The sequence below is a fragment of the Talpa europaea genome (genome assembly GCF_964194135.1).
Source record: "Talpa europaea genome assembly, chromosome: 1".
NCBI classification, from domain to species: domain Eukaryota; kingdom Metazoa; phylum Chordata; class Mammalia; order Eulipotyphla; family Talpidae; genus Talpa; species Talpa europaea.
In genome coordinates this window covers 115,671,582-115,698,469 of record NC_140073.1, presented here as the reverse complement: position 1 = coordinate 115,698,469, position 26,888 = coordinate 115,671,582, and the positions used below count along the sequence as shown (strand labels likewise).

Here is a 26,888-nt window from a genome sequence, read left to right as displayed (position 1 = left end):
CAAAAAAGATAAACACATGCAATTTGCAGCAACATGGATGGCGCTGGAAGGGATCATGCTCAGCGAAATAAGCCAAAAAGAAAAAGAAAAATACCGGATGGTCTCACTCAGAGCAGGAATCTAGAAAACTTAAATAAGGGACCAGGAAAAAGAATAACTATAAGAAAGTGAAAATCGGGGGCGGAGCAACATGGCAGCGAGGAGACGCTGCGAGTAAGATCTCCCATTAAAAAAAGTTAATAGGGAGGAAAAGCGGCAGGTCCCAGTGAGAACTGGGACACGGAAGATAAACGGACGACTCCAGCAAACTGCCCGAAGAAGAAAGTTGCCATAAAAGAGGACGAGAAGGGAGGGAAGCACAGAACCCTGCTCCCCTCCCCCGCCCACAGAGGCGGCACTCTCCGACCGGCAGAGACAAGGGAAACAACAAACCAAAACGCCCAACAAGAAAAACGGATGCAGCAAGCGGGACTGTGAGTGGAAAGGAACTATTTCAGCCACCACACCCCGTGAACGGGAGCTGAGGCGAACCCTGCAGGATCCACCACGGAGGTGAGCTCCACGCGCCATTAAAGAGAGCCCCGCCCACCAGGAGGAGCCCAGCACCAGCACACAACCCCGGCTGCCCGGTAAGCTTGCGCGGAAAGCGGCGCGGACCCGGACCGGATCGCAGCTGCCCAGGTCCGCGCGCCTGCGACCTAGGCTTGCTGGGAGACGGTGGAGGCCCTCCCTGAGTGAGCAGGAACAAGGCGCCCAGGCAGGGGAGCGGGATTCAAAAGGCGCCATTCCCGCGCCACTGATCTGGGCTACAGCCCGCGTCCTGGAACTGAGGGCTTTGGAACTGAGACCCGGGGCACGAAATTAGGGGCGTGGGTTCCCCACGACGGTGGGGCACAAGGCAGACACAGCACCCCAAAGCCGTTGAGGTGTACCCTACCATCCCCGCTCTGCTCCCTGTCCCACGGGGTGGAAAATCAGCTCCCCAAGGGCTCTAGGAGAGATCTCTGGTGCCACCTAGCGACTTGACCCCAGCACAGGCTACTGAAGGAGCTAGTGGCCAGCTGGGGAGTTAGCCCACACCGGGCCCCTTCTGAACAAGTAGTCTGAGCCCACAGGGAGAGCGAGCACCCACAGCCGGGGCAGACCAGGCGCGCAGAAGAGTGTGCCTGAGACCAGAAGCGCAGGGAGTGTGTCCCACATCACCATTTTAGAACAGGGACATTTCTTCAGTAAAGACTACCTGCAGAAGGCTTCCTCAGGAGCCAGAGGTGAGCGGGGGAAGTTCGCCCACGCCAGACCCCCTCTAGCCTGCAGTCCAAGCCCAGAGGGGAGCAGGAACCCACCGCCGGGGCAGACCAGGCGCACAGGGGAGTGTGTCCCCACATCGGCATTTTAGAACAGGGACCTTTCTCCAGTAAAGGCTGCTTGAAACTGACAGATGACTCCTGGAAGAACCAGAGGGGAACAGAGAAGTCCACCCAAGATGCCGGCAAGTCCCAACAACACAGTGTCCCAACGCATACGGCAAATTAGAAAACAGACAGTAGGGAGGAGAAGAACCACACGCAACCTAGCAACTCTCCAGAGAAAAAGCACACCACAAAAAGAAAGCCAGCCCCCAGATTGCAACGACAATAACTTGGAAGAATTTCTGAGCCTTCCAGAAAGAGAATTTAAAATTGCCGTGATTAAAAAACTGACAGAAGTCATAAAGGAAAACAATGATAAGGGAAAAATAATCAACGATCAGAAGAATGCAATTGAGTCCCTAGAGAGGGAAAACAATGGTCAGAAGAAAGAAATTGAGTCCCTAAAGAGGGAAGTAAAAGAAATGCAGGAGATCAAAGAATTAATGGAAGAACTAAGGAATTCTGGGAAAAGCAATGAAAGCAGAATAGATGAAATGGAAGAACGAATAAGTAATCTTGAAGACACAGAAATAAAAAGAACCAAAACAGAAAAGGAAAGAGAAGTACGAAGGAAAAAGAACGAAGAAAGACTTCGGGAACTATCTGACTCCATGAGGAAAGGAAATATAAGAGTTATAGGAATACCAGAAGGAGAGGAGAGAGATGTAGGAACAGAGAAAATATTCAAAGAGATAATTGAAGAGAACTTCCCAAATGTGAAGAAGGAGCTGAAAATTGATATACAAGAAGCAAGAAGAACACCAAACTTCCACGACGAAAGGAAAAATACAGCAAGACACATAATAGTAAAGCTCCCAAGAATCCAGGACAAGGAAAAAATAATGAAGCTGGCAAGAGGGAAGAAACAGATAACATTCAAAGGAAAACCAATCAGGCTGACATCAGACTTCTCCGAAGAAACACTACGGGCAAGGAGAGAGTGGAGGGACATAGTCAACAGACTCCAAGAAAACAGATGCCAACCAAGAATACTCTATCCCGCAAAGCTCTCCTTCCTCTTTGAAGAAAGAATATGGACCTTCCCAGACAAACAGAAACTCCGGAATTTCATTGCAACTAAACCCCCACTCCAAAAAATACTACAAGGAGTCCTAAAGCCAGAACCTCAGAGCGACGAATAACAATGAAAGAAGGCCAAAAAAAAAAAAAAGTTATTAAAAGAATAAATAAATAAAATCAAAGGAAAGACAAACACAATGGCAAATACAGATGTTAACATATCAATATTAACTCTAAATGTAAATGGACTAAACTCTTCAATAAAAAGACACAGAGTTGCAGCCTGGATTAAGAAACAAAACTCAACCTTTTGCTGTCTCCAGGAAACACATTTAGCTACAAAAGATAAAAATAGGCTCAAAGTTAAAGGATGGAAAACAATCCTACAAGCAAATGGACCAAAAAAGAAAGCAGGAACAGCTATACTTATATCAGATAAAACAGATTTCAAACTCAAAAAGATAAAAAGAGACCCCAATGGTCACTACATTATGATCAAGGGGACAATACTTCAAGAAGAAATAACACTCATTAACATATATGCACCAAACGAAGGAGCACCAAAATATATCAGACAACTGTTGTCCTCTCTGAAAACAGACATCAGAGAAAACACATACGTAGTGGGAGACTTCAACGCACCACTATCAACAATGGATAGATCAACAAGACAAAAAATAAGTAAAGAAACCAAAGCTCTAAATAAAGACCTAGAGCAATTGGGCTTAACAGACATCTATAGAACACTAAACCCCAAAAAAACGGAGTACACATTTTTCTCAAGCGCACACGGATCATTCTCCAGGATCGATCACATACTGGGGCACAAGACAAACATCAACAGATACACCAAGATTGAAATCATATCAACCATCTTTTCTGACCATGAAGGCATCAAACTAGAAATAAACCATAAAAAGAAGGCAAGGAACTTTCCTACCTCATGGAGATTAAAAACCACACTACTGGAAGACCATTGGACTAATGAGGAGATCAAAGAAGAAATTAAAAAATTTTTTGAATTGAACGACAAGGAGGACACCAATATCCTAAATGTATGGGATGCAGCAAAAGCAGTAATAAGAGGAAAATATATAGCAATAGAAGCTCACATCAAGAAACAAGAAAGAACGCAAAGAAACAACCTAATCTCGAAGCTCAAAGATCTAGAAAAAGAACAACAAAAAAACCCCAAAACCAGTAGAAGAAAAGAAATAATAAAAACCAAAGCAGAAATAAATGAAATTGAAACTAAAAAAACAATCCAAAAGATCAATGAAACCAAGAGCTGGTTCTTTGAAAAAATCAATAAAATAGACAAACCCCTAGCCAGGCTCACAAAGGAAAAAAGGGAGAAAGCACAAATAAACAGGATCATCAATGAAAGAGGAGAAATCACAACGGACACAGCAGAAATCAAAAGAATAATCAGTAACTACTATGAACAGTTATATGGAAACAAGTTTAACAATCTAGAGGAGATGGACAAATTCCTACAACTCTACCATCACCCAAAGCTAGATAAAGAAGAAATAGAACACCTAAACAGACCAATTACAATTAGCGAAATTGAAATGGTAATCAAAAACCTCCCCAAAAACAAAAGCCCAGGACCTGATGGATTTACAAATGAATTCTACCAAACATTCAGAGACGAATTAGTGCCTATCCTTCACAAACTCTTCCAAAAAATTGAGAAGGAAGGGACAATACCAAACACGTTCTATGAAGCCAACATTACACTAATACCAAAACCGAACAAGGACAACACAAAAAAGGAAAACTACAGGCCAATCTCCCTAATGAACACTGATGCAAAAATCCTCAATAAAATTTTAGCTATCAGAATCCAACAATGTATCCATAAGATAATTCACCACGACCAAGTTGGATTCATTCCAGGGGCACAAGGATGGTTTAACATCCGAAAATCAATCAACGTTATCCAACACATCAACAAAAAGAAATATAAAAACCATATGATAATATCAATAGATGCTGAGAAAGCTTTCGACAAAGTGCAACACCCATTCATGATAAAAGCCCTTGAAATTCTTGGGATACAAGGAACATACCTCAACATCATAAAGGCCATCTATGACAAGCCAACAGCCAGTATCATTCTCAATGGTGAAAAGCTGAAAGCAATTCCATTAAGATCTGGAACAAGACAAGGATGTCCACTCTCACCATTGCTTTTCAATATAATACTGGAAGTCCTAGCCAGGGCAATAAGACAAGAGAAAGACATCCAAGGAATCCAAATAGGAAAAGAAGAAGTCAAACTATCACTATTTGCAGACGATATGATATTATACATAGAGAACCCCAAAAACTCCACAGAAAAGCTAATTCAACTCATCAATCAGTTCAGTAAAGTGGCAGGATACAAAATCAACACGCAAAAATCAGTAGCCTTCCTATACACAAACAATAAATCTGAAGAAGAAGAAATCAAAAAGACCATCCCTTTTGTTATTGAAACAAAAAAAATCAAATATTTGGGAATAAATCTAACAAAAGAGGTAAAGGACCTATACAAAGAAAACTATAAAACACTGTTAAAAGAAATAGAAGAAGACACAAAGAAATGGAGAGACATCCCCTGCTCATGGATTGGAAGAATAAACATTATTAAAATGGCCATCCTTCCAAAAGCAATATACAGATTCAATGCTATTCCAATCAAAATTTCAATGTCATTCTTCAAAGAAATAGAACAATTATTGATGAAATTCATATGGAATCACAAAAAACCCCGAATAGCCAAAGCTCTCCTGAAAAAAAAAGAAGGGAATGGAGGCATCAGACTCCCAGACTTCAAACTATACTACAAAGCCATAATCATCAAAACCGCATGGTATTGGAACAAGAACAGACATACAGACCAATGGAATCGAATAGAAAATCCAGAAATAAACCCACAGGTTTATGGTCAACTAATCTTTGACAAAGGAGCAAAGACTATGCATTGGAGCAAAGAAAGTTTGTTCAATAAATGGTGCTGGGAAAACTGGGTCGCTACATGCAAAAGAATGAAGCTTGACCACCACCTCACACCATACACAAAAATCAACTCAAAATGGATTAAAGAACTAGACATAAGACCTGAAACCATAAAATATATAGAAGGAAATATAGGCGAAACACTACGTGATTTGCACATCAAAGACATCTTTACAGACACATCACCCAAAGCAGTGATAGTGAAGGCAAAGATAAACAGATGGGACTATATCAAATTAAAGAGCTTTTGCACAGCAAAAGAGACAATAACAAAAACAAAGAGAAACCCCACCAACTGGGAGAACATTTTTGCACCCAACACTAATGATAAAGGACTGATCACAAAAATCTGCAAAGAGCTGATGAGTCTCAACAACAACAAAGAAAATAATCCAGTCAAAAAATGGGCAGAAGAGCTTAAAAGAAACTTCTCTGAAGAGGAAATGCAAATGGCCAACAGGCATATGAAAAAATGTTCAACATCACTTGTCATCAGGGAAATGCAAATCAAAACTACCATGAGATACCATCTTACACCAGTGAGAATGGCACATATTAAAAAAACTAGCAATAACAAATGTTGGCGAGGGTGTGGAGAAAAAGGAACTCTTCTGCACTGTTGGTGGGAGTGCAAACTGGTCCAACCACTGTGGAAAGCTGTGTGGAGATTTCTGGACCTACTAAACATAGAGCTTCCATATGACCCAGCAATTCCACTCCTAGGTATTTACCCAAAGGACACAGAAACATCAATTCCAAAGAGCACCTGCACCCCTATGTTTATAGCAGCACTGTTTACAATAGCTAAGCTTTGGAAACAACCCAAATGCCCAAAAATAGATGACTGGATCAAGAAGATGTGGTACATATATACCATGGAATATTACTCAGCATTCAAAAAAGATAAACACATGCAATTTGCTGCAACATGGATGGCGCTGGAAGGGATCATGCTCAGCGAAATAAGCCAAAAAGAAAAAGAAAAATACCGGATGGTCTCACTCATAGCAGGAATCTAGAAAACTTAAATAAGGGACCAGGAAAATGAATAACTATAAGAAAGTGAAAATCAAAATCAACAAAAAACTATGAACCAGAGACACTTTTAGGGGGGCGGGGGCGGGAGGGGAGGGATTGGGGTCAGAATGGGGGGCTGCAATTGTATGGGGAATATAACAATAAAATTTATAAAAAAAAAAAAAATAAAACAAATACTTGGAAATTTAAAAAAAAAAAAAAAAAGAAAGTGAAAATCAAAATCAACAAACTATGAACCAGAGACACTCTGTGGGGGGTGGGAGGGGAGGGATTGGGGTCAAAATAAGGGGGTCGCAATTGTATGGGGAATATAAAAATTTTTTTAAAAATTTAAAAAAAATAGTAAAAGCCCTTGTTTAGTGAGAGATGATTACGGGTTCTTTTCTCTGTTCTCCACATTCAACATTATTTGCATAATAGCTTCTCATGACTTAATGAGGTTTATAGATCTTGGGATACTGGTAGAATGGTATAGAAACTCCTAAAGAAAGAATTAGGCAACAGAGGCATTCATTGAAATGACTGCAGGTCGTTTTCTTTCCTGTATTTACAAATACTTTGTCCAACATTTCATTATTATTCATTATTCCAAAAAAAACCAAACCAATGCCAATATTAATGTTTAACGTTCATTAAACCAAGTTAGTTCACTCTGATAAGTATTTGGTGTTTGTTTTGTTTTTTTTTTTCCCAAGAATCCTTTGTTTTATATTGTAGTCGGGAGCTTCACAATCTGCCATGCAATGTCGTATCTCTTTCTTGTTCAATGCTTTTATGTTGCAGTCATCAGTCTCCATACAGCAGTATTCCTACATGCCTGATGAAAAACCCCAGACAAACGCCTTTGGGGATCCAAGCCTCTTAAATTACATCAGTTTTTTAATGGAGACTTTCTACAGTTCATAGACTTTGTATTGCAACCTATAGGTCTTGAATATAAAACTGCTTTGACAAGTTCATAATAAAACAGAAAATTGAATTTAGGCACAAATGCTACATTTGAAATGTAAAGGTATGATTGACTTTTAGCAATGTTTTTAAAGTATTGATGGCTTTTTTTATACCTGGGCATCCCAGCCCATGAATGTCTACACAGTCTCCTCAGGGCAAGCTGGACCCAGTGTAGTCCATAAAGAGTGAGAGCCAAGGGCCTCCCTGGTGGCGCAAGGGGTTAAGCACAGCACTATGTAGCTATCCTCAGCCTCTGCAGCAGAAGTTCGCTCCCCAGCCAGCCAGGGAGCTACCCACATGGCACAGCAGACCTCTCCTGTCTCGCCCGCTGCTCCCCTCAGCAGTGTATTTCAGTCAGCCTGCGTGTTCTGCTCTCCACTCTGTCTCTGGTGAATCCTCTCAACCCCCACACACACCCCTCTGGCCTGTACCCCAGTTCTTGTATGCATAAATAAATAAATCTTAAAAAAAAAAAAAAAGAGTGAGCACCAAGACCCACCTCCCCGGAGCAGCCAGAGGCAATAAGCTTGTGTGCTAACAGTAACTCTCTGCCCTGGATGGATGAAGAAAGACTCAGTTTCCTCCACACGTCTCACGCTGACCTTTCCATTTTTAATGTGCACCTCACCCTGCCTGGACTATCAAAGTTAAACCATCAACTCCGCATTAGAGAAGGCAGCGGGAGGAGCAGAATTCTAAGGTTGCACACAAAATAGGGAAAAACTGTTCATTAAATTCAAGCTCTAGCAAACAGTCCTCTTTTGTGCTCACTTAGGAAAGTGACAAGTTCACTAATATCAGGGCCTGCTCATCGATACAGAGTGTGGCTGCCAGCTTTCAACATGGAGAGATTTGGAGATGCCATGTTTCTCTGTAAAGGGCTGTGTTTTTAAAAGAAGAACCTGCTTTTCATTCCTCCTAGAAAATTAGTTTTTAATCTCATTCCTGACTTTTGAATCGCTGGACCTACTCCCTGAGGGATTTGATTTGAGTGACATGAGTTACTTATTATATTTTCCATAATAAAACTGCCTCAGAAATAACTGTTTCACATTTCTTGGTGACAAATCAAAAAGGGGCAGTTTTTCAACCTGAAGGAGTTAAAGTATGATGTCGCTATTGTATGAGTCAAATTGCTGGAAAACTACACAAAATAGGGGAAAGCTGTTCATTAAATTCAAACTCTAGCAAACAAGTCCTCTCTTGTGCTCACTTGGAAAAGTGACAAGTTCACTAATATCAGGGCCAGCTCATTGATACAGAGTGTGGCTGCCAACTTTCAACATGGAGATATTTGGAGATGCCACTGCTTTATCTAAGTGTGAGACTGGCAGCCTCTGCTCCCCAACAAAGTGGCACAAGGGACAGTGGGGTGGCTGTCATGCGGTGCTCAGACAAGGAGAGCAAGGGCTGCCATTTCATTGGACCACAGACTTCCTGCAGGGTGTAGCCCAGTGTCCAGATCTCTTTTGATATAGTCTTAGAAATGGAAAGAGCAGGGATAAGCTAAGTCAGGGCTGGCAAAAAATTCCAAGATCTATCTTGAACTTGTGAGAATAGTCACCTGACTCTCATGTGTCCTAAGTTAAGTAAGCTTTTTTTCCCCCAAGGTAAGGACATGTGATTATGAATCAGTGAAGAGACACTTTAATTTACAGACAATTTTTCCTGCTTCCAAGATAAGAAAATTAGATGTAAACATAGTTAATTGGGAATTACCATGCTTCACAGTGATCAACCATTCTTGAAGAGACAGGGTTTCTGGAAATTAGTACTTTGAGAATTTCAAAAATTAGCTTTAAGTTCAGTGTATGTCCTTGGCTACTTGGTGTTTCTGATCTTGTCACTGAAATACTCTGGTTTCCATTATCTGCAAAATAGCATAAGCATATAGAGAAGTCTTTTGGTTTCCAAAGGTTCAACTATTTACCGCTCAAGGGGACATAGAGATCAGATATTTTCCAGCAGGAAGGCCTGTGACTAAAGAGCAAGTCAGCTCTTAGTAAGTCAGCTCCCAGTAAGAGGTTTTGTGAGGTAAACCAGTCTTTACTATTCCATGCGTAGGTAACCCTTGGGACTCTTAGAATTAGATCAAGTTGAAATGAAGCATCCATTGGAGAAAACCTGAATCGGTAATCCAGTGTACTGGGTCACTCTCAGGCCATCTGATATAAAGCTGAAGTACCCTGGGGATTTGGATTGGTCTTGGGTGGCATCATCTCTAAGGCACACGCAGTTCTGCTTTTTCAGGAGGGTGAGGATGGACAGATCGAGATGAAGTGGAAAGAGCCACTTCACTGCCACTGTAAGTTCAGTACCACTGAGAAGATAGGTAGAGAGTCTACCAAGTCAGGGAATGACTTTTGAAATGTATAATTTTCAGCATTCTGTAAACAGAAAGAGCCCAATAGAAAGAGAATAGTCGACTCTATAAGAAAGAGAGAAGCAATTTAAAGGAAAGACAATTCAGGGGAAATAAATTTTTCCTCAGCGATGTAAAGAAAAAAAGTGCTTTTATATAGGTGCTATATAAAATAGGTCTTTGCTCCCTGCTCCTTTGCACAGCTGCAGTCCTGCTTACTACAAACTAGAGTAGCCTACTAGAGTAGCCCTTTCTTTGTACATCCACTGATACCGTGATGATGCTCTACCATCTGTACATCTCTTATTACATTTTGTTTTACAAAGAACTTCAAGGTACCAATTTGACTTGTTCAACTTGCAGCCTGTGTGCTGCTTTTTTCTTTCTTTTTGTAAATCGATTACCTATTTTAATGGAATTCTACTTTAAGCTTCTCTGTCATCAGTTAATGGTTTCTATCACTTCTACTAAGTCAAGTGTGTAGATAAGGAAGAAGAAATGAGGCAAAGGCTTAAGAAGCCTTCTGCAGCACAGCACACAAATTGACATAATACAGATTTCCAGTGTCTTCTACTCTGGTGCAGATCCCATGGGCTTTTCAGTTTTATTTCTCAAGATTGTGCTTGCTAAGGAAGTAGGTATGCTGACTGACACCCATTAATTTCTCATTATTCAGAAAGTGGCACAATAGAGCAGAAGAGGATGATTTCAGAATTCCTTATCAAAGTGAGCTAACTTGGTTTAATGAGTGTTAGGCAGTAATATAGGGATTGCTTTGTTTTTTGAAATAATAATGAGATGTTGAACAAAGTGTTTGTGAATACAGGAAATAATATTACCTGCAGTCATTTCAGTGAGTGTCTTTACTGCTTAATTCTTTTTAGTGCAATATTAAATATAAAAAGCAAAATTTAATTGTAAAGATTGACAAGCAGTAGCCTTCTGTGTACCCAGAAGTCACAAAGTACAATGCTACTAAAATTATAGACTTGGTTTCCTGAGCACTTTTCTTAAGTTTTGGGATTCTTTTAGTATTCTGGAAGGTTTTGCCTTGGAAAGGCATTGAAGGTTTTTCCTTCAATCATTTACTTGAGGTAAATAAATCAGAGAGGAAACTAGGAATAGCCAAGTTTTTCTGGATGAAAGATCAGGAAGTTTAGTTAGCAACCTAAATGTCATAATTTCTAATCTCAGACCTCACCCACCATTCACTGCATTGGTAGGTAAAACTGAGCACAGCTCAAAGACTCATTTTGACAAATGGTGAATGACTATACCAGGAGCAGAGAACCTGTTACATTTTCATTGAAAGCAAATACACATATTAAAACTCTATTCAAAAGTTTTGTCTTTTAAATCATAGTGATAAAAATATTATACAAGTGGATGTTTAACCTTGTGCACAAAAATATTAAATATTAAAATCGTTGGTTTAGGGCATGGGGTGTGAGTTGGGATTTCCAATTGTGATGATTCGTTTATGAAGACTGTCCCACATTTTCTTTTCAGTCTCTCAGAGAGCGGTAACTTGGATTTAGAAATCCATAGCCCTTGAGTATGGAACAGAACCCATGATCTTGATCTCATTAGCAATTGAGTTGTCTGAGTTAATATGCAGAACTATTAGTTTTTATTGTGTCTTCTACCTGAAACCCTTGCCTCACCTTTACCATCTTTTAGATTCTTAGATCCCAATGAGCAAAAATGGTAGTCATTTAGTCCAGATTAAGGCACTAATCACTTCAATCATTTACTTGAGGTAAATCAGTCAGAGAGGAAACGAGGAATAGCCAAATTTTTCTGGATGAAAGACCAGGAAGTTTAGTTAGCAACCTAAATGTCATAATTTCTAATCTCAGACCTCACCCACCATTCACTGCATGTTCATGCCAAAACCATAGTAGTGATCCTTGATTCCTCCCTTTCTCTGACATCCACATTGAATCAGTAAGTCTAGTCAGTTCTATCTACAAATAAATCCCGAGAATACTCCTCAATTCTCTACCAACCAAGCAACTCATTTCTCTGGTGGACAACTACAGTAGTCTCCTAACTGCTAGCCCTGTATTTATCCTTTCCCATTCTGTTTTCCACATTGCTGTTAAAATGATCTTATGAAAACAAATCAGATATCCCTGCCCTCTGCTCAGTAATTACAACTTTGATGACATTCAGATTTCTCTCATGCACTACCAGACTGTATGTGGTCTGACCCCTTGTCAGCTCCTCCACACCTGTATTCACCTCCTTCTCATTCATCTCAATCTTGTTTCACTTCAAGACTTTTATCCTTCCTATTTTTTCCTGGATTGTGTTTCCTTTTATAATTCCTATTATTTCTTTCAAGAGTCTGTCAAATATCACCTTTTAAGACTGTCCAACAAGCTTAAACTGATTTGGTTGCCTTAACCTGCTATTTCTTTTTAGCGTTCTTATTACAATAAGACTACATATGTACATTTAATATGTATATATATAAAGTACATATGCATATACAAAGTATATATACTTTATGTATGTTTACATATAATTTTATAGATACATAATACATAAACATACTTTATTTGCATGTTTAATATAGATGTATATAAAATATACTTTTATGTTGTGTTTTATGATCTATATCTACAAATACTATAAATGTGTGTGTTTTATTTTCTGTCTTCTACACTAGATGATTAATTACATTGAGTCAAAGATTTGGTCTTTTTCACCTGTAAATTAGTGCCTAGAATAGTGTATAATACATAATAGGTGCTCTCTAATTATTTGTTAGATTTGTTGGATGGATGGATGGATGGATGGATGGATGGATGGAAGGATGGATGGATGGATGATTATTTTCATAGGATATAATCCTAAAGAGGTCTTGGTTGGTAAAATAGTATGAATGTCATATGCTTCAAAATGGTTATGTTACTTATCACTTCATCAAGAAGTATATGTGTGTGTGCCTACATCTTATCTACCTTTTTCTTATTATAATTTTTAAATACAATACTTTACATTTCTCAATGGCAGAAAATGATGCCTTTTAGTGGCTTGAATTTATACAGCTTAATAAATCAAGACTTGTTAGCAGAAGCAAAAACAAGAGGAAATATTTACTTTTCATAGGGAATCAGAGACCTTCTTTCAGGTGTCCATTAATTAAGAAATGAAAATTCAGAAAAAGCAATGCTTAAATAAATTTTGCTTGAAATGCATATTGTTGTCATTTGCTTTCCTAGTTTACATGCAAAGTTTTAACTTTAAAGAAATTGTATTAAAACAAACATTTATCTGGTTTCCAGCAAGTTGCTTATAGCATCCTATATTTTGTATGGCATCATTGAACTAAGATATGTAAAGACATAACCATGCATTCAACTTTCAGCAATGTCAGTCTTTCAGGAAAATATCACTGAAACTGAGCCTTTTTACTCTGTTCTCCTTTAAAATAGAAGAGCATTAAGCAATCCTGGTTCAGTATTCAGAATTCTACATTTGAATTTGTGCTCTACCATTTATTAATTGAAGACTGTGGGCAAATTACTTAATCTATCTAACCTTCTTACTATAGTAAGAATCCTATATATCAAAATAAAACAAAGCTGAGAATTTAGTTTTTTAAAAAAAAGCAAAAGATTTGGCCAAGCACTTCACAAAAGAAGGTACACAGATAACCAATAAAAATATGTGCCAGTGCATAAAAGAAATCATCCTGTATAGTTCTGGGTTCTTCTGAGGCTAGATGAGTAATTAAAATAGCATCTAATTCCCACACCAAGGTGACAAAAAGCCTACTGTGGGCAAATTGAGAAAAGCCTATCAGACCTTTTGGGAAGACTGATCCCACAAATGCAAAGGTACTGAATGTCACTAGATATTCAGGAAATACAAGTTAAAACCACAATGTGATCTACCACACCTCCAAAAATGTGACTAAAATAAAAAGTACTGATAACACAGACGCCATGTGTTAGAGAGCATGTGGAACAATAGGAATTCTCGTACGTTGCTGGTAGAAATGTAAATCTGTACAACCATACAACTATTTGGGGGAAATTGTCTTCAGAATCTGCTAAAGCCATATCTTATGGTCCAGCATTTCTATTCCCATGTATATATATAGTTAACATAAATAAGTACCTATGTCTACCAAAAACATGTTTAATAATGTTTGTATCTAAGGATCTTTTCTAGGGAGATTTAATCCCCTTAAATCTTCTCAATGGAAGATTTAAAGGCTCAAAGGCAGAAGTACCTTTGCATTCTCCAGTAAATGCCCCAACTGATTTCCCTTTCTTTCCCCAATCTCCCTTCTCCTAGGCTGTTTAAGACTGTGAGCAAGTTACTCAGCCATGCTGGGTCACTCCCATGTATATAGGAGGTCTACATGTTATTATTAAACTTCTCTACAGCCTTTTCTCATTAAAAAAAAAAAAAAGTTCTAGTAACATTATTCAGAATAGCCAAAAACTGAAAACATTCTAAATGTTCAAGAGTAAAACAGACAAATGAATTGTGTTATAGTCATATTATGAAATATATAAATCATGCATTGAAAAGTCTCCTTAATGAAATACCATCCAGCCACTAAAAAGACAAAACTTCAATATGTAGCAATTTGGAAATATGGATGAATCCCACAGACATGTTGAGTGAAAGAAGCCTGGCATAAAAGAAGACATATGTGATTCTGATACCTAATGCCCCTTTCAGAGTCCTCAGGAATAAAAGGAAACAAAGTTTGAGGAGAAGGAAATTAGTTTAATTTGTCAACAAACTGAGGAGGGCAGCAGACTTGAATCTCAAAGACCACTGTCCTGCTCTGTGGCAGAAGGCAGGAGGATTTATCCAGAGTTACAAGGAGCGGAAGGGGGAGTGGGCAGTCAGCAAGTTTATCCTTGTAACTGGCTGAGTGACGCCAGCTTGCTTTTGCCATCACCTGGTGGTCAGCAGTTCAGATGCTATCTTCCTCTTTTCCCTCAGAATGTAAGAAAACAAAAAGCAAAACTAATTTAAGTTGACAGGTGAAAACTGTGGTTATTTGAAAAGGAGGCGGGGGAGTACCAATTGATTTGGAGGAGTCTTTTGGGATGGTGGAAACATTCTATATCTGTGTATTTAATACATCAATGTCTCCTATCTTCTATATATCTCATGTTCATACAAAGGTATACATGTGTTTAAATTCATTTAACTTTATGTACCTTACATTATGTTTCGCCTCAATAAAAAAAGAAATTTGAAGGTGCAGACAGTATCTGCCTCATTAGAGTGTATGAAAAGTAAATGAGGTAATGATTATAATTTCTTAACGTAGTGTTTGCTGTATGGTTAGTGAATATTCAATTAGTGTCAGCTATTGATTTGTGATTATTATTATTATGTTTACTATCACTGTAAGATATAACTGCTTGAAGCAGCCATTAGGCCTATTTTTGTGTTCCTGCATAAAGGCAGACTTCCCTAAATAGTGACTGAGCCTCTGAATTCAGCTTCTAACAATCATGCTCCAACCATCTTAATATTATTAGTTGTTTGTAAAAGGAATCTTGTTACTTTTTGTTTATTTAAAATTTTTAGCTCCTCAAATTGCATTCAGGTCAAGAGTTTTTTGTTCCCTCTCAGAATTAAGATTTAAAAAACAATTACTTTGAAACACAAATCATAATTATTCTTATGAAAAGATATTCATCTCTTTCAATATTAAAAGAAAATTAACATAAACAATGAGCTACTGGTCAAAGACAATGGATGATTAGACTGGTGATGGTAGAGGGAACACGATCTCTTACAAATTCTTAGAGTATTCATTTGTGTAATCGTTCTGGAATACCAGTCAGCAGTGTACATTATAAGCTCAAAAAATGTATGTATTCATTGGTCACTCAACCAATTACAAGGATAAACTTGCTGAGCCTGCCCACTCCCCCTTCCACTCCTTGTAACTCTGGATAAATACCCCTGCCTTCGGCCACAGAGCAGGACAGTGGTCTTGTAACTGGTTTATTGAATATATGGATTCAATAGACCACAGATATCATTGTCTATATACTCTGTTGAATTTCTCATTCTCACTCCTCAAAGACATTTCTGGGTATCAGAAAGTCTGGTCTCATTTGAAACGTCAGGCCTTCATCCACTTGACGCTTTAATTTCCCTTCCTCCTGATGCAGAGTGGACTATGGGAAGGAGCATAGTTTGTTCCTTCCTTCTTCCCTATCATCAGTTCTAATTCTTGCCCTTTCCAGTTGTTAGGTATAGGCGGAAGAACTAGAGGGGGGACAGGAGCAAATGTTTTTACATTTAAATCATGCCCTGTACATGGCAGGCATTCAGATGTTATCTCTCTTCTGCTCTCTTTCTGTTTCCCTCCCTCTCTCCCTCCTTTTCTTCCTCTCTTTCTCTCTGGGACCAAGTGTAAAGTTTTTCCAAGGTTCTTCCAATCCTTCCTCATCTTCTGCTACCAGATGTCCACTCCTTAACCTCTGTTGACAGAGTCCTCGTAGTCAGCCTTTTTTTGTGTTGGGCACTTATATGACATAAGTCTGGCCACCTTTCAAAATGACCTAAAGACCCAAAGATAACTCATTCTACCTTGACATGCCAAACTGAAATTGCAGGTTCTTCAACCCTTTTTTGGTCCAGCCCACTTTCTCTCCACCTTTCATGTCCCTAATTTACTTGATAGATTGCCAAGACTAGGAAATGAAATGCCAGTGACCCTTCTAGTTTTTCTCACTTGGCTGATTGAGAAGCTCCCAATCAGGCCAGCAACTTAGAATGCCAGTGAGTCTTCTAATCGCCAATCCTTATATAATCCAGGGAGATGAGTGATATGGTGTTGGTAGCAGTATACTGTTTCTTATAAATGCTACTGGTATGTGTCTAAGGAATTTTTGTGGACTTTCTCTAACATGCTGAGATTGTTACTACCAACTGCTTTCAATTTGAGACTGTGACCATCAATCTGAGGCAACAGAAGTCCCATTTGATACCTTTTTAACATTAGTAAAAGTATAAACCAGAAATAACTCAAATATCAAAAGAAGACTAGTTGAATAAATTCTAGTGAAGCCATATAAGTAAATCTCTTTTGGTGTTATATATCATGGTCCAGTTTACATTTATTGACATGGAAAAATATTGTTGATTTATTGCTAAGTGCAATGTTACAGAATAATTATTTCTGTGCATTCATACTCACTATTTCATAACAAATAGTGTGGAGAAATAGATAACAAAACATATTCATTGTAGGTCAAGTGTCAGCAAACCTAGTCTGGCCTGCTGCATACTTTTGTAAATGAAGTTTTACTGGATCTCAGTCATGTGTTTTCTGCTTTCCTGCTACAAGAGCAGAGCTGAGTAGTTGCAACAGAGACAATATGGTCAGTAATGCCTAATGTATGTACCATCTGGTAATTTACAGAAAAAGTTTGCTGACTTTTATTCTGGATGAAGGAATAATGGGTGATTTTTAATTTTTGTCTGACTCTTATTTTCTACAGTGAGCATAAATTTATCGTGAAGACATGTGTCTGTTATTAAACCATTAACCTGTTTAGAAAAAAACATATTAATCACATTAAACTCAAAATAAACCTTATATTTTTCATGGAATCATGAAAAATTTAATTATCACTTCCAACATTCTACTTCAAATACAAGATCTATGATGCAGTTAATGTTGATTGGTTTAAAAATTAAGACCATATATGGAATAACTCTTCTATTTGCCAACAGGACTAGTTTCTGAAAACTGCTTTCAGAGCTTTTGGCATGTTCCTTTCATTTTCTGTGTCAACATCTTGGTCTTCTGAGGCTGTATTTGAGTAATATAGTGCTAAATTTCATGAATAGGTGAGTTAATTCCAGTAGTTTTTTGGAGTGAAAAAAAAGGGTGACAAATACATATTGAAAGCAGATTTTCTTCACAGGATTTGTCAACTGCATATGAAAACAGTTCCAAAAATTGAGGTTTTCAAAATATTCAGAACTTTGGAAAATAAGTGAATCAAAGTGAAACCTCCTAAGGAGGCTACTTTGAAAAACCAAATTCACTTGGATGAATAAATTATGTTTATTTGTTACAAAGGGCAATTCTGATGCAGCTAAGCAAATCTTGTTCAAAAATCCTGTAGGATAGGGCCTCCCCGGTGGCACAGCGGTTGAGCGCTGGGTTGCGAAGCTGCCCGCGGCCTCTGCGGCGCCGGTTCGATCCCCGGCTGCTCCCCGGCCACCAGAAGAGGGTCCCACATGGTGTGCAGACCTCTCCTGCCGCCCGCTGCTCCCCTCAGCAGTGTACTTCGGTCCTTCTGCCTGCTCTGCTCCCTGCTTTGGCTCTGGTGAATTCTCTCACCCTCCCGCGCTTCTGACTGTACCCAGTGCTTGTATAAACAAAACAAACAAACAAATAAATAAAAATAAAACATGCCTCTATTAAAAAAAAAAAAATCCTGTAGGATAAAACCTTAAAAAAGATGTTTGAGTAATCAGGAAATTATTAAGACAGTCAAAAGACCTGTTAATTAACATTAGGTGAGGGAATACTTGAAAATGGAATTTGTATTAACTAGAAGTTCCAGATGACATGCATCTTTATTAAAAAGAAATGGCAGTGGGGCCTCTCCCGTGGCGCAGCGGTTGAGCGCTGGGTTGCGAGGCTGCCCGCAGCCTCTGCGGCGCCGGTTCAATCCCCGGCTGCTCCCCGGCCACCGGAGGAGGGTCCCACATGGCGCGCAAACCTCTCCTGCCGCCCGCTGCTCCCCTCAGCAGTGTACTTCGGTCCTTCTGCCTGCTCTGCTCCCTGCTCTGGCTCTGGTGAATTCTCTCACCCTCCTGTGCTTCTGACTGTACCCAGTGCTTGTATAAAAAATAAATAAATAAATAAAGATAATCATTTATATTAAAAAAAAAAGAAATGGCAGTAAACAGTACATTCATTAAACTTTCAAATACACAAAATAAAAGGACTTAAAATGCCATAAGGAAAGAGAAATAATATAATGGATTTTGATTTAAAACACCAAGCAATTGAAATGAGAAATAATAAAATTAGTCTTTGAAACTTATCAATTTACATATCCAGAAAGAGTGCCACAATTTAAATGTATTAATGCATCAGTGACTTTCCTGATTTTAAGATTTGTTTTATTGACAAGCTAGTCCAGTGGCGTAAATATGATGGAACAAGTCATACATTTCTAAAGTCAGAACTTTTCCCTGCTCTCCAAGATTAAGACTCCAACCTTATGTGGTGGATAAAAATTAAAACATACTTTATCTAATTTTTAGATCATGTAAATATTAATTACATCATATCTCTTACTGTTTTTAAAAGGAAATTGCTATCCTTAGTGTCTACTTTAATTACTTTAAGATATTCTTTGACCCAATCCACCTTTATATTAATACCTCTTATTACTGTTGTCCTCATTCAATTCCCAGTGATCAAGTTCTCAACAAGCAAATCGCAGCTTCCTAAGACTTAAGCATTTCCTCATGTTTTCACTTCTAACCATCTACTTCCTACTTTTTTTCCATCTCTATTCTGTGCCTATCTAAACTTGACCTTCAAAATCCAGCCAAATACTATTTTCTTTATGAAAAATGTCTCCTTCCTAACCCGAGGTAATCATTTCCTGCTCTAAGCTCTCATGCCTCTTCCCAGTTTCTATCACCAATTAGATGTCTCTGAATAACTCTCTCCTTCTCTATGGAAACCGTTACTTGCTGAAGCATATACCTACTGTATTTACTGCTCTCTTCAGTGGGCAGAATAGCACACTGTCAGCAATTAGCATAGTTAATATGCACTTGTTAATGAATAAATGGTCTCTTGAAAAGGACTTAGGAAAAGGAAATCTATTTTTTAAAAAAAAATCAGGCTATAGAGAAGAAACAAAATTGTGTTTGTCTTACTGTAATCTGAATTCCATGATTGATGAATAGAATAGATATTTTCATGTAAGGCAAATATGCTTTAAAAACAAACAGTAATTATATAACAAAGCCACAGCTATTTCACATCTCTGGGTGGCTATTGTGTACCTTACCAGGTCCTCCCTTTGGGCAAGCAGATTAATCCACTGACTGGTGATTTTTTTTTTTAAGATTTAATTATTTATGCATACAAGAGCTGGGGTACAGGCCAGAGATGCAGGGGGTGAGAGGATCCACCAGAGACAGAGCGGGGAATAGAACAGGCAGATTGACTGAAATACACTGCTGAGGGGAGCAGCGGGCAAGACAGGAGAGGTCTGCTTCACCAATTGGGTTTCTCCCTGGCCAGCCGGGGATCAAACTCGTGCTGCAGAGGCTATGGATTGCTTCATAGTGCAGTGCTTAACCCCTTGCGCCACTAGGGAGGCCCTGACTGGTGATTTGTGAAAGAAACCATCATGCCCATTTATGCCACATCCTAGTCTGCAGGGCATTTTTTCACTTTGATGAGCTCAGTTTCATCTTTAAGATAGAAATAACCATTTGGACTTACCTATTTCACAAGTTTGTTGTGAGTGATAAGAAGAATATAAGTAATAGCACTTAGTAAATTACAAAGTTCTGTATAATTATATAGTTATAATGTAAGAGAACATAAGGAGGATCAATATAAGGGATATTAAAATAGTAATATAAGTTAAGATTGTGTAATTGACAGGTCATATTCTTTAGGTTAAATTTATATAAAATATGAAGGAAAGAAAGGTTTTGGTGTGTAATAATTTGTTTCCATCACCAGAAATTGAGTCATTCCGCAGGGGCAAATATTAAGATTACTCAATTATTTCACTGCTTTGTGAGTTCTATAAAATTACAAATTCAATCTGAGGAGTCATAGATGAGTGTGGGCTGAAAGTAATCCTCAACTTAATTTACATAGTCTTACCATTTAGGAAGAATGATTTTTTTTCCTTCCCTCATACTATTGAGGTCAGTTTAATAAGTTTTAGATCTTTTCCATTATCTTCATGGCATCCTGAACTTTTAATAAACTTGCTGAAAATGAATATAGATTGTGAAACCCAAGGATAAAAAGGTTACTGACATTCATTTGTTCCAGAGACCACCAGATTTAGAACTTACCTATAGAATCCTTGCTATGTCTGGTCTTGACCTGGATGGTTCCAATGCAGGAAAAGGGATGAAAATCAACTACTGATTAAGTAGAAATAGGATCTCCAGTCACTTTTAATGTATGTTATGTAGGTCTGTCCCCTCTACAGAACAGACTCATACTACCATTTCTCTGTTCCCCTGCTCAGTCCTTCCCACTTGGTCACCTGAGCCCATGGTACATAGTTCCAATTAACAGAGCACTTAACAAATACATTTTCACTTTCAATTCCCTTTCTCTCTTAATGAGAGTCTGACAGCATATCTAGACAATTTCTAAGAGCACTAGCTCTACTAGGATTAAACATGTGATGGAGTTTGCTGTTGCCTAAGAAGTTCCAGTTTCTTTCCCAAAGGAGCCACTCAACAGAATCTATGTTGAATAGTAAATGAGGTCTGATGAGTTAGATTCTGTTAAAGTCACTCTGACCCTTCTTGCAGTCTGCACATGAGCCCTGAGGATTATAAGTATTTAGTAGCTACATGATCAAAATGCCAAGATGTCTGTAAATGATTTGGTTAATCTTCATTTTGTGCTTAAGTTAGTGTCATTATTTAAAACTTATGATTTAGACTGGCAGTAATTAATAAGCATAATGAGTAGAATCTTTGCGTCTTGTAGTTTGGATAAATTGAGTTGCCACTCAGAGCAGCAAAAACTTAACTAAACCTAATCAAAATGAACCATGTTCCCTCCCTCTCCTCTACCTTGCACACCAAAGCTAAAAGTTTAACTTGGTACAAAATTGAATTTTGATTTTATATTTATGTCATAATTAAATTGAATATTCAAATGAAACTATCATGACTTATCTCCTGTTATCTTCATGTCATGTAATCACATTACAGAATAGTTGGCTTTCGTGTATATTAAAAACTTCCCTAGAACAGAATTTACAGTTCAAGCATACCAGACAGAAAGTTACCTGTTCTAAGTGGTAGAACAAAGTTGTTTTTCATAAGTCATCATGATCTGAGATGACTCAATTAACTAAAAATCTGTGCTGGCATAAAAACTACATATAGAAATGCAAATTTCTGGTTTTAATTCCTTTATGGCAGTTTATGTATGTTTATATGACATACGAAATTTTAATGTCATCTCTCTTGTGTCTCTCTTAGAAGATAAAGGGAAGTTAAAAGTGAACAGTTCCAGTCAGCCATCCAGCTCTGAAGGTGGCTCATTTCTCCTCAAATCTGGCACAGCACCCCTGGCACCTGGAGCTGCCACTTCTCCCTCCAAGAGCACAAATGGAGCTCCTGGTACTGTTTCTGAATCAGAAGAAGAAAAAGCCAAAAAATTACTTTATTGTTCACTATGCAAAGTGGCTGTGAACTCCCTGTCACAGCTAGAAGCACACAATACAGGTTAGCAGCTACCATTTGAATTTAAATAATGTTTATAACAAAGCCCAGCTTTCCCCATCAGAATGCCATATCTGTTGTTCAGACATTCAGTTTGTTCAATGTCTTCTCTACTTTTTTGATTCAAAGGACTATTTTCAACAAAAGTATAATCATGACTTTGGAAACAGCAAGGCAAAAACAGATTGGAGATAAAACTTGTTCTGTTCTTTATTCCCTCAAAAACCTCTAATACTTTCCAAAATTCATGTTGGTGAAGTTTCAAAGAGGGAAACAAATATCTGTGCACAATGTTCACTGCAGTACACATTAAAAAAAGAGAATAAAATGGAAACAACCTAAAAGTTCCTCAGTAGGAAAATATTGAATAAATTACAGTAACTGAATATGGTAAAATATATTACCTAGTCATTAAAATTTAATTACAAGAAAATATGTATACATGAAATTTTTAGGATGTTAGTATGATTTTAAAGATATTTATGTATGATTTTAGTATACTAAGGAAAAAAACCTGAAAAGAAATACACTAAAATGATAACCAGTGGCAATCCCTGGTTGGTGAAAATAAGAGTAATCTTTATTTTCTGATGCTTCACTCTACTATCCATATTTTCTTTATTTTACACTATTATGTTTTCCTGTTTTTTACAATGAAAATGTTATAAATGTATAATTACTATCAAAATGGTCATTAAAAAGCAATGGGAAATTCAGCCTGAAAACATTAAAAATAAATTTCTCAGGGATATGAAAAGAAAGCATTTCCTATCATTCTTAAATAACTATTTAATATGTCTCTTTCTGTCCTAGGATCTAAACACAAGACTATGGTTGAAGCTCGTAATGGAGCTGGTCCAATTAAATCCTATCCTCGACCTGGCTCAAGGTTAAAGATGCAGAATGGCAGTAAGGGTTCAGGACTACAGAATAAAACATTTCATTGTGAAATCTGTGATGTTCATGTTAACTCAGAAATTCAACTCAAACAGGTAGTATATCCTGAATTAGTAGCTACTGTTGCTTAGCATTGCCATTTGACTGTGTATCTCTGAATCTATGTAATGGCTTTCGCTGTGCTCAGTTAAATTTACTAACCTTTATGGGATCCATACAGCAATTGAAAACATACAGAAGGTACGTAGAAGAGAGTCAGTACCAAACATTTACACACCTGTATTACTCTCTGTCAGATCGCAGGTCAGGTATGAGGCAGGTGAGCACAGCCATCACCTGGAGCTTACAGTCCTCAGAAGGATCTTCTGGAAAGATAGTAAGATGGCCAGCGCTTGTCTTCCAAGGCCATTATCTGGTTAGGGAAAGAGACTCATCCGTCACAGTGGTAATACCAGGCAAAGTGGGGTGAATGCAATAGAGAAAGAACAGGGAGAAAAGCATTACAAGGGAGTGGCAAGAGTTTTAATGTGGAGAACATGGTGATTTTACCCAAACCATCTTGAAACTATGGACCTAGGATTAAGAATGGAAAAACCAGCTACCTCTATCTAGGAAATGTATTTTACCATTATTTTTTTAGGAAATATATTTTACAGGATAAATATCACATTTAGATTCAGCTAATGCATCATCTTTTTTCCAGCACATTTCTAGTCGAAGGCATAAGGATCGTGTTGCAGGGAAACCATTGAAGCCGAAATACAGCCCTTACAACAAACTCCAGCGGAGCCCAAGCATTTTAGCAGTAAGATCACCTCTCTTGCTCAGCTATTTGTGGGGTAGACTTGCTAACTTGGCAAGGACCATGGGTAAGGAGGGCCTAGGGACTCATTGGTCATTGAGAGGTTTTGATTTCAAATAGCCTTAGTAGGCAAAAGTTTCAGACTGAAGTGCTTTTGTCCCTTCTGTGGAACACCTTGAAGAGAGCTTCCTTCCAGAAGAGAAACTGAACTTCATGAAGTGCAATGCCTTACGCTTTAACAAGTCTCTCTCTCTTTTTCCCTACTCCCCGCACCCCCCAGAGGTAAAATGGGTGTTTGTGTTCTCTCTCCATGTCTACCAGGGGTCCAGCAATAGGTGTCATATATCCATCCCAGATGGATCATTTCATCATCTTCCTGGGACTCTGCCCAGTGTGGCAATCCCTGTGAGGGTAAAGCTCAGATTGGCCAGCTGGATACAATGCTGAGATTACCTCTCAGTTTCTTCAAAGCTACTGTCTGATGCTGCAAGCAGGTGTTACCTGCATTAAGCAAATCCAGCCTGCAAAGCGCCTCCTGATTTCAAAAGAGAAATTAATGATTCCTCCCTGGATTTCTTTTAATAAAGTTTCTAGCCCACTTGCAATCATTCCCAATGAGAAATTTAAGTTAGCTGCAGTTTTTCAAGAAACATTCTTTGAGTGGTCAGAGAAAAAGAGCTGAGACTGTTTTCATGACTCTTCATGGAGCTCTAATTTTCCAAACTTCAGTTACCTAGCTCAGTGAGCATTTTCAAGAGAAGTGAAGTGAAGGGTCATGCATACTGTCAAAAAAATAAAAAATACTCCCTCAAGGCTCATTGTGGTCTAAACAAATCAGAATCTGGAATTTAGCTCCATTATCTAAAGCAGGAAACCTTCTGGGTATGTTTGTTCTTTCTGAGCTATAGCATGAAATCACCCCAGTGTCTGTTCAGAGAGGTGGCCCTATGCCCCAGTGCCCAGGGGCAGACACTACCAGAAAAGAGTCGAGAAAGAAGCAAATCCAAGTACAGGTTTGCCAAGCTTCTTGGAAACCAGTTTCGTGAAAATAACCATTTGATTTCTCATAGTAAAGACTTTTACAAATTGACTTAATTTGCTATTTTACTTATGAAATTAGATGTGCTGCTGCTGTTCAAAACAGTATCTTCATCCCTTTCCTGGTTTTTCTCCCTCCATTAGGCAAAACTTGCATTCCAGAAGGATATGATGAAGCCTTTGACCCCCGCCTTCCTGTCCTCGCCCCTGGCGGCGGCGGCGGCCGTAACCTCGGCACTGTCACTGCCACCTCGGCCGTCAGCCTCGCTCTTCCAGGCTCCAGCTATACCTCCAGCGCTCCTGAGACCTGGCCACGGGCCCATCCGCGCCACGCCTGCCTCCATCCTCTTCGCTCCATACTGAGGGCTGCAAGCCCCTCCGCCCCCCCCCCCACCCCTGCGATGTTGAGGCCAGTAGCAAAACAGAGAAGGAAAGCCACGAGGATACAGCAATTGAAGCATTTTGTGTTGCAGTGCTCCCACCCAGTCATAAAATGCAGCAGACTACCCGAGCCCTGACTCCAAAGAGTAACAAATCACTAGTTCATGAGTGCTTTTAGAGACCGCTCCTGTCATTTAGGAATCTGAGCAGCAAGGCTTTATCTCCTTATCCCCTTTCTTACATCCCCCTCCCCCAATCAATTCGTGCATCTGAGATATTTGGTTTCTTGCAAATGTATTGGTCAGAAAAAAAAAATTATATATATATATATCATTCTCTGACTATTTTTCCATGGGTGTGATTTGGCTTAGAAACAATATGGAATATTTTCCTGACAGACTTGAAAACTAGGGTCTTCCTCACACGTCTGTACATAACTCTGGAATCCAACTGGGCACATTCAAGTGTGGAACAAAAATAGATGAACACAAGTGCTTACTTGTGGCTACCATCTTCCCGACGATCGCAACGTCTTCTTTTTGGTGTACTTTGTTGACAGGGATTGTGTACTGTTTTAGACCCAAGTACTGTTGTATCCTGTGTAGTTCTAGATCTGTATCTCTTGTCTGAATTAAACATTTTTAGTTGCTGTGTAAACGTTAGGAAGCAAAGTAGCTTTGAATTTTCTCTTTAAGAGAACAAAAGATAAAGTAATGTGTTTCCTTTATTTTACATTTTATTTGGTGATATTTAAACAAAATAGAAAGCCATATAACATAGCTATAATTACTATCTGTTTGCTATTTTTGTTTAACTTATTTGGTAGCTTCCTCACTGGTTTGAGTTGCTAAGCAAATGTGTACACACAGAAAAAGAGCTTCCTAAATTGCACATTTTTGCACCTCTAGTGCATTCTGCAAGAAGACAAAGAATCTATGTATTTCTACGTAATTATCTTTTTCATTTTTAACCTGTTTTCATTTGTAATGATGCTACATAACTTTGTGGCTCCCTGATGCAATAATGTACAGAAGATAAAAAATTTATAATTGAACAATCTGTCTTTCTGTTCACTGAATATGTTGCAGGTCATGCTCCCATGCCCCCCTTTCTAAACTGATAGTAACAAGACTGGAATGTTTGTGATATCAGGGGCAAGAGGTATCATAAAACAACAAAATAGGGTGAATTCTTTTAGAGCATCTATATCTGCAATCTGTAAATGGTAAAATGTCTGTGTATTTTTTTAAATGTACCTTTTCAATAAAAGTGCAAAAAATAAAAATCTGTATTTTGAAAGTTATTTTCCCCTGAGACATCTCCAAATTGAAATCATCTGATGGAAGATTTTCAGTAGGTGCAAAGATTGCTTTTACATATTTAGCATTTTCAGCTCTTATTTGCAGCATATTCATTTGTCATGTTTATTCATTACTGTTCACAGAATCTGCATGAGGCTAGATTTGACTGCTGTTTTTCCTCTGAATCTCTAAGAAGTTGAACCAAAGTTGTG

The 26,888-nt window shown here is 38.5% G+C and overlaps 1 protein-coding gene across 4 annotated transcripts in view; it reads left to right on the top strand.

The window, feature by feature from the left end:
- ZNF385B (zinc finger protein 385B) overlaps positions 1-25,357 on the top strand; it is a gene marked incomplete at both ends in the record, with an annotated part of 271,533 nt that extends 246,176 nt beyond the window's left edge. For 3 of the 4 annotated variants that reach the window (XM_084250567.1, XM_084250570.1, XM_084250569.1), the window contains 4 exons: positions 22,015-22,260; positions 23,071-23,249; positions 23,858-23,959; positions 25,139-25,357. In XM_084250567.1, the coding sequence (XP_084106693.1) occupies positions 22,015-22,260; positions 23,071-23,249; positions 23,858-23,959; positions 25,139-25,357 (746 nt within the window). Of the gene's footprint in view, positions 1-21,954; positions 22,261-23,070; positions 23,250-23,857; positions 23,960-25,138 lie in introns of all 4 variants that reach the window. The other variant, XM_084250568.1, reaches the window with a different exon arrangement.
- Positions 25,358-26,888: the final 1,531 nt, after the last annotated feature.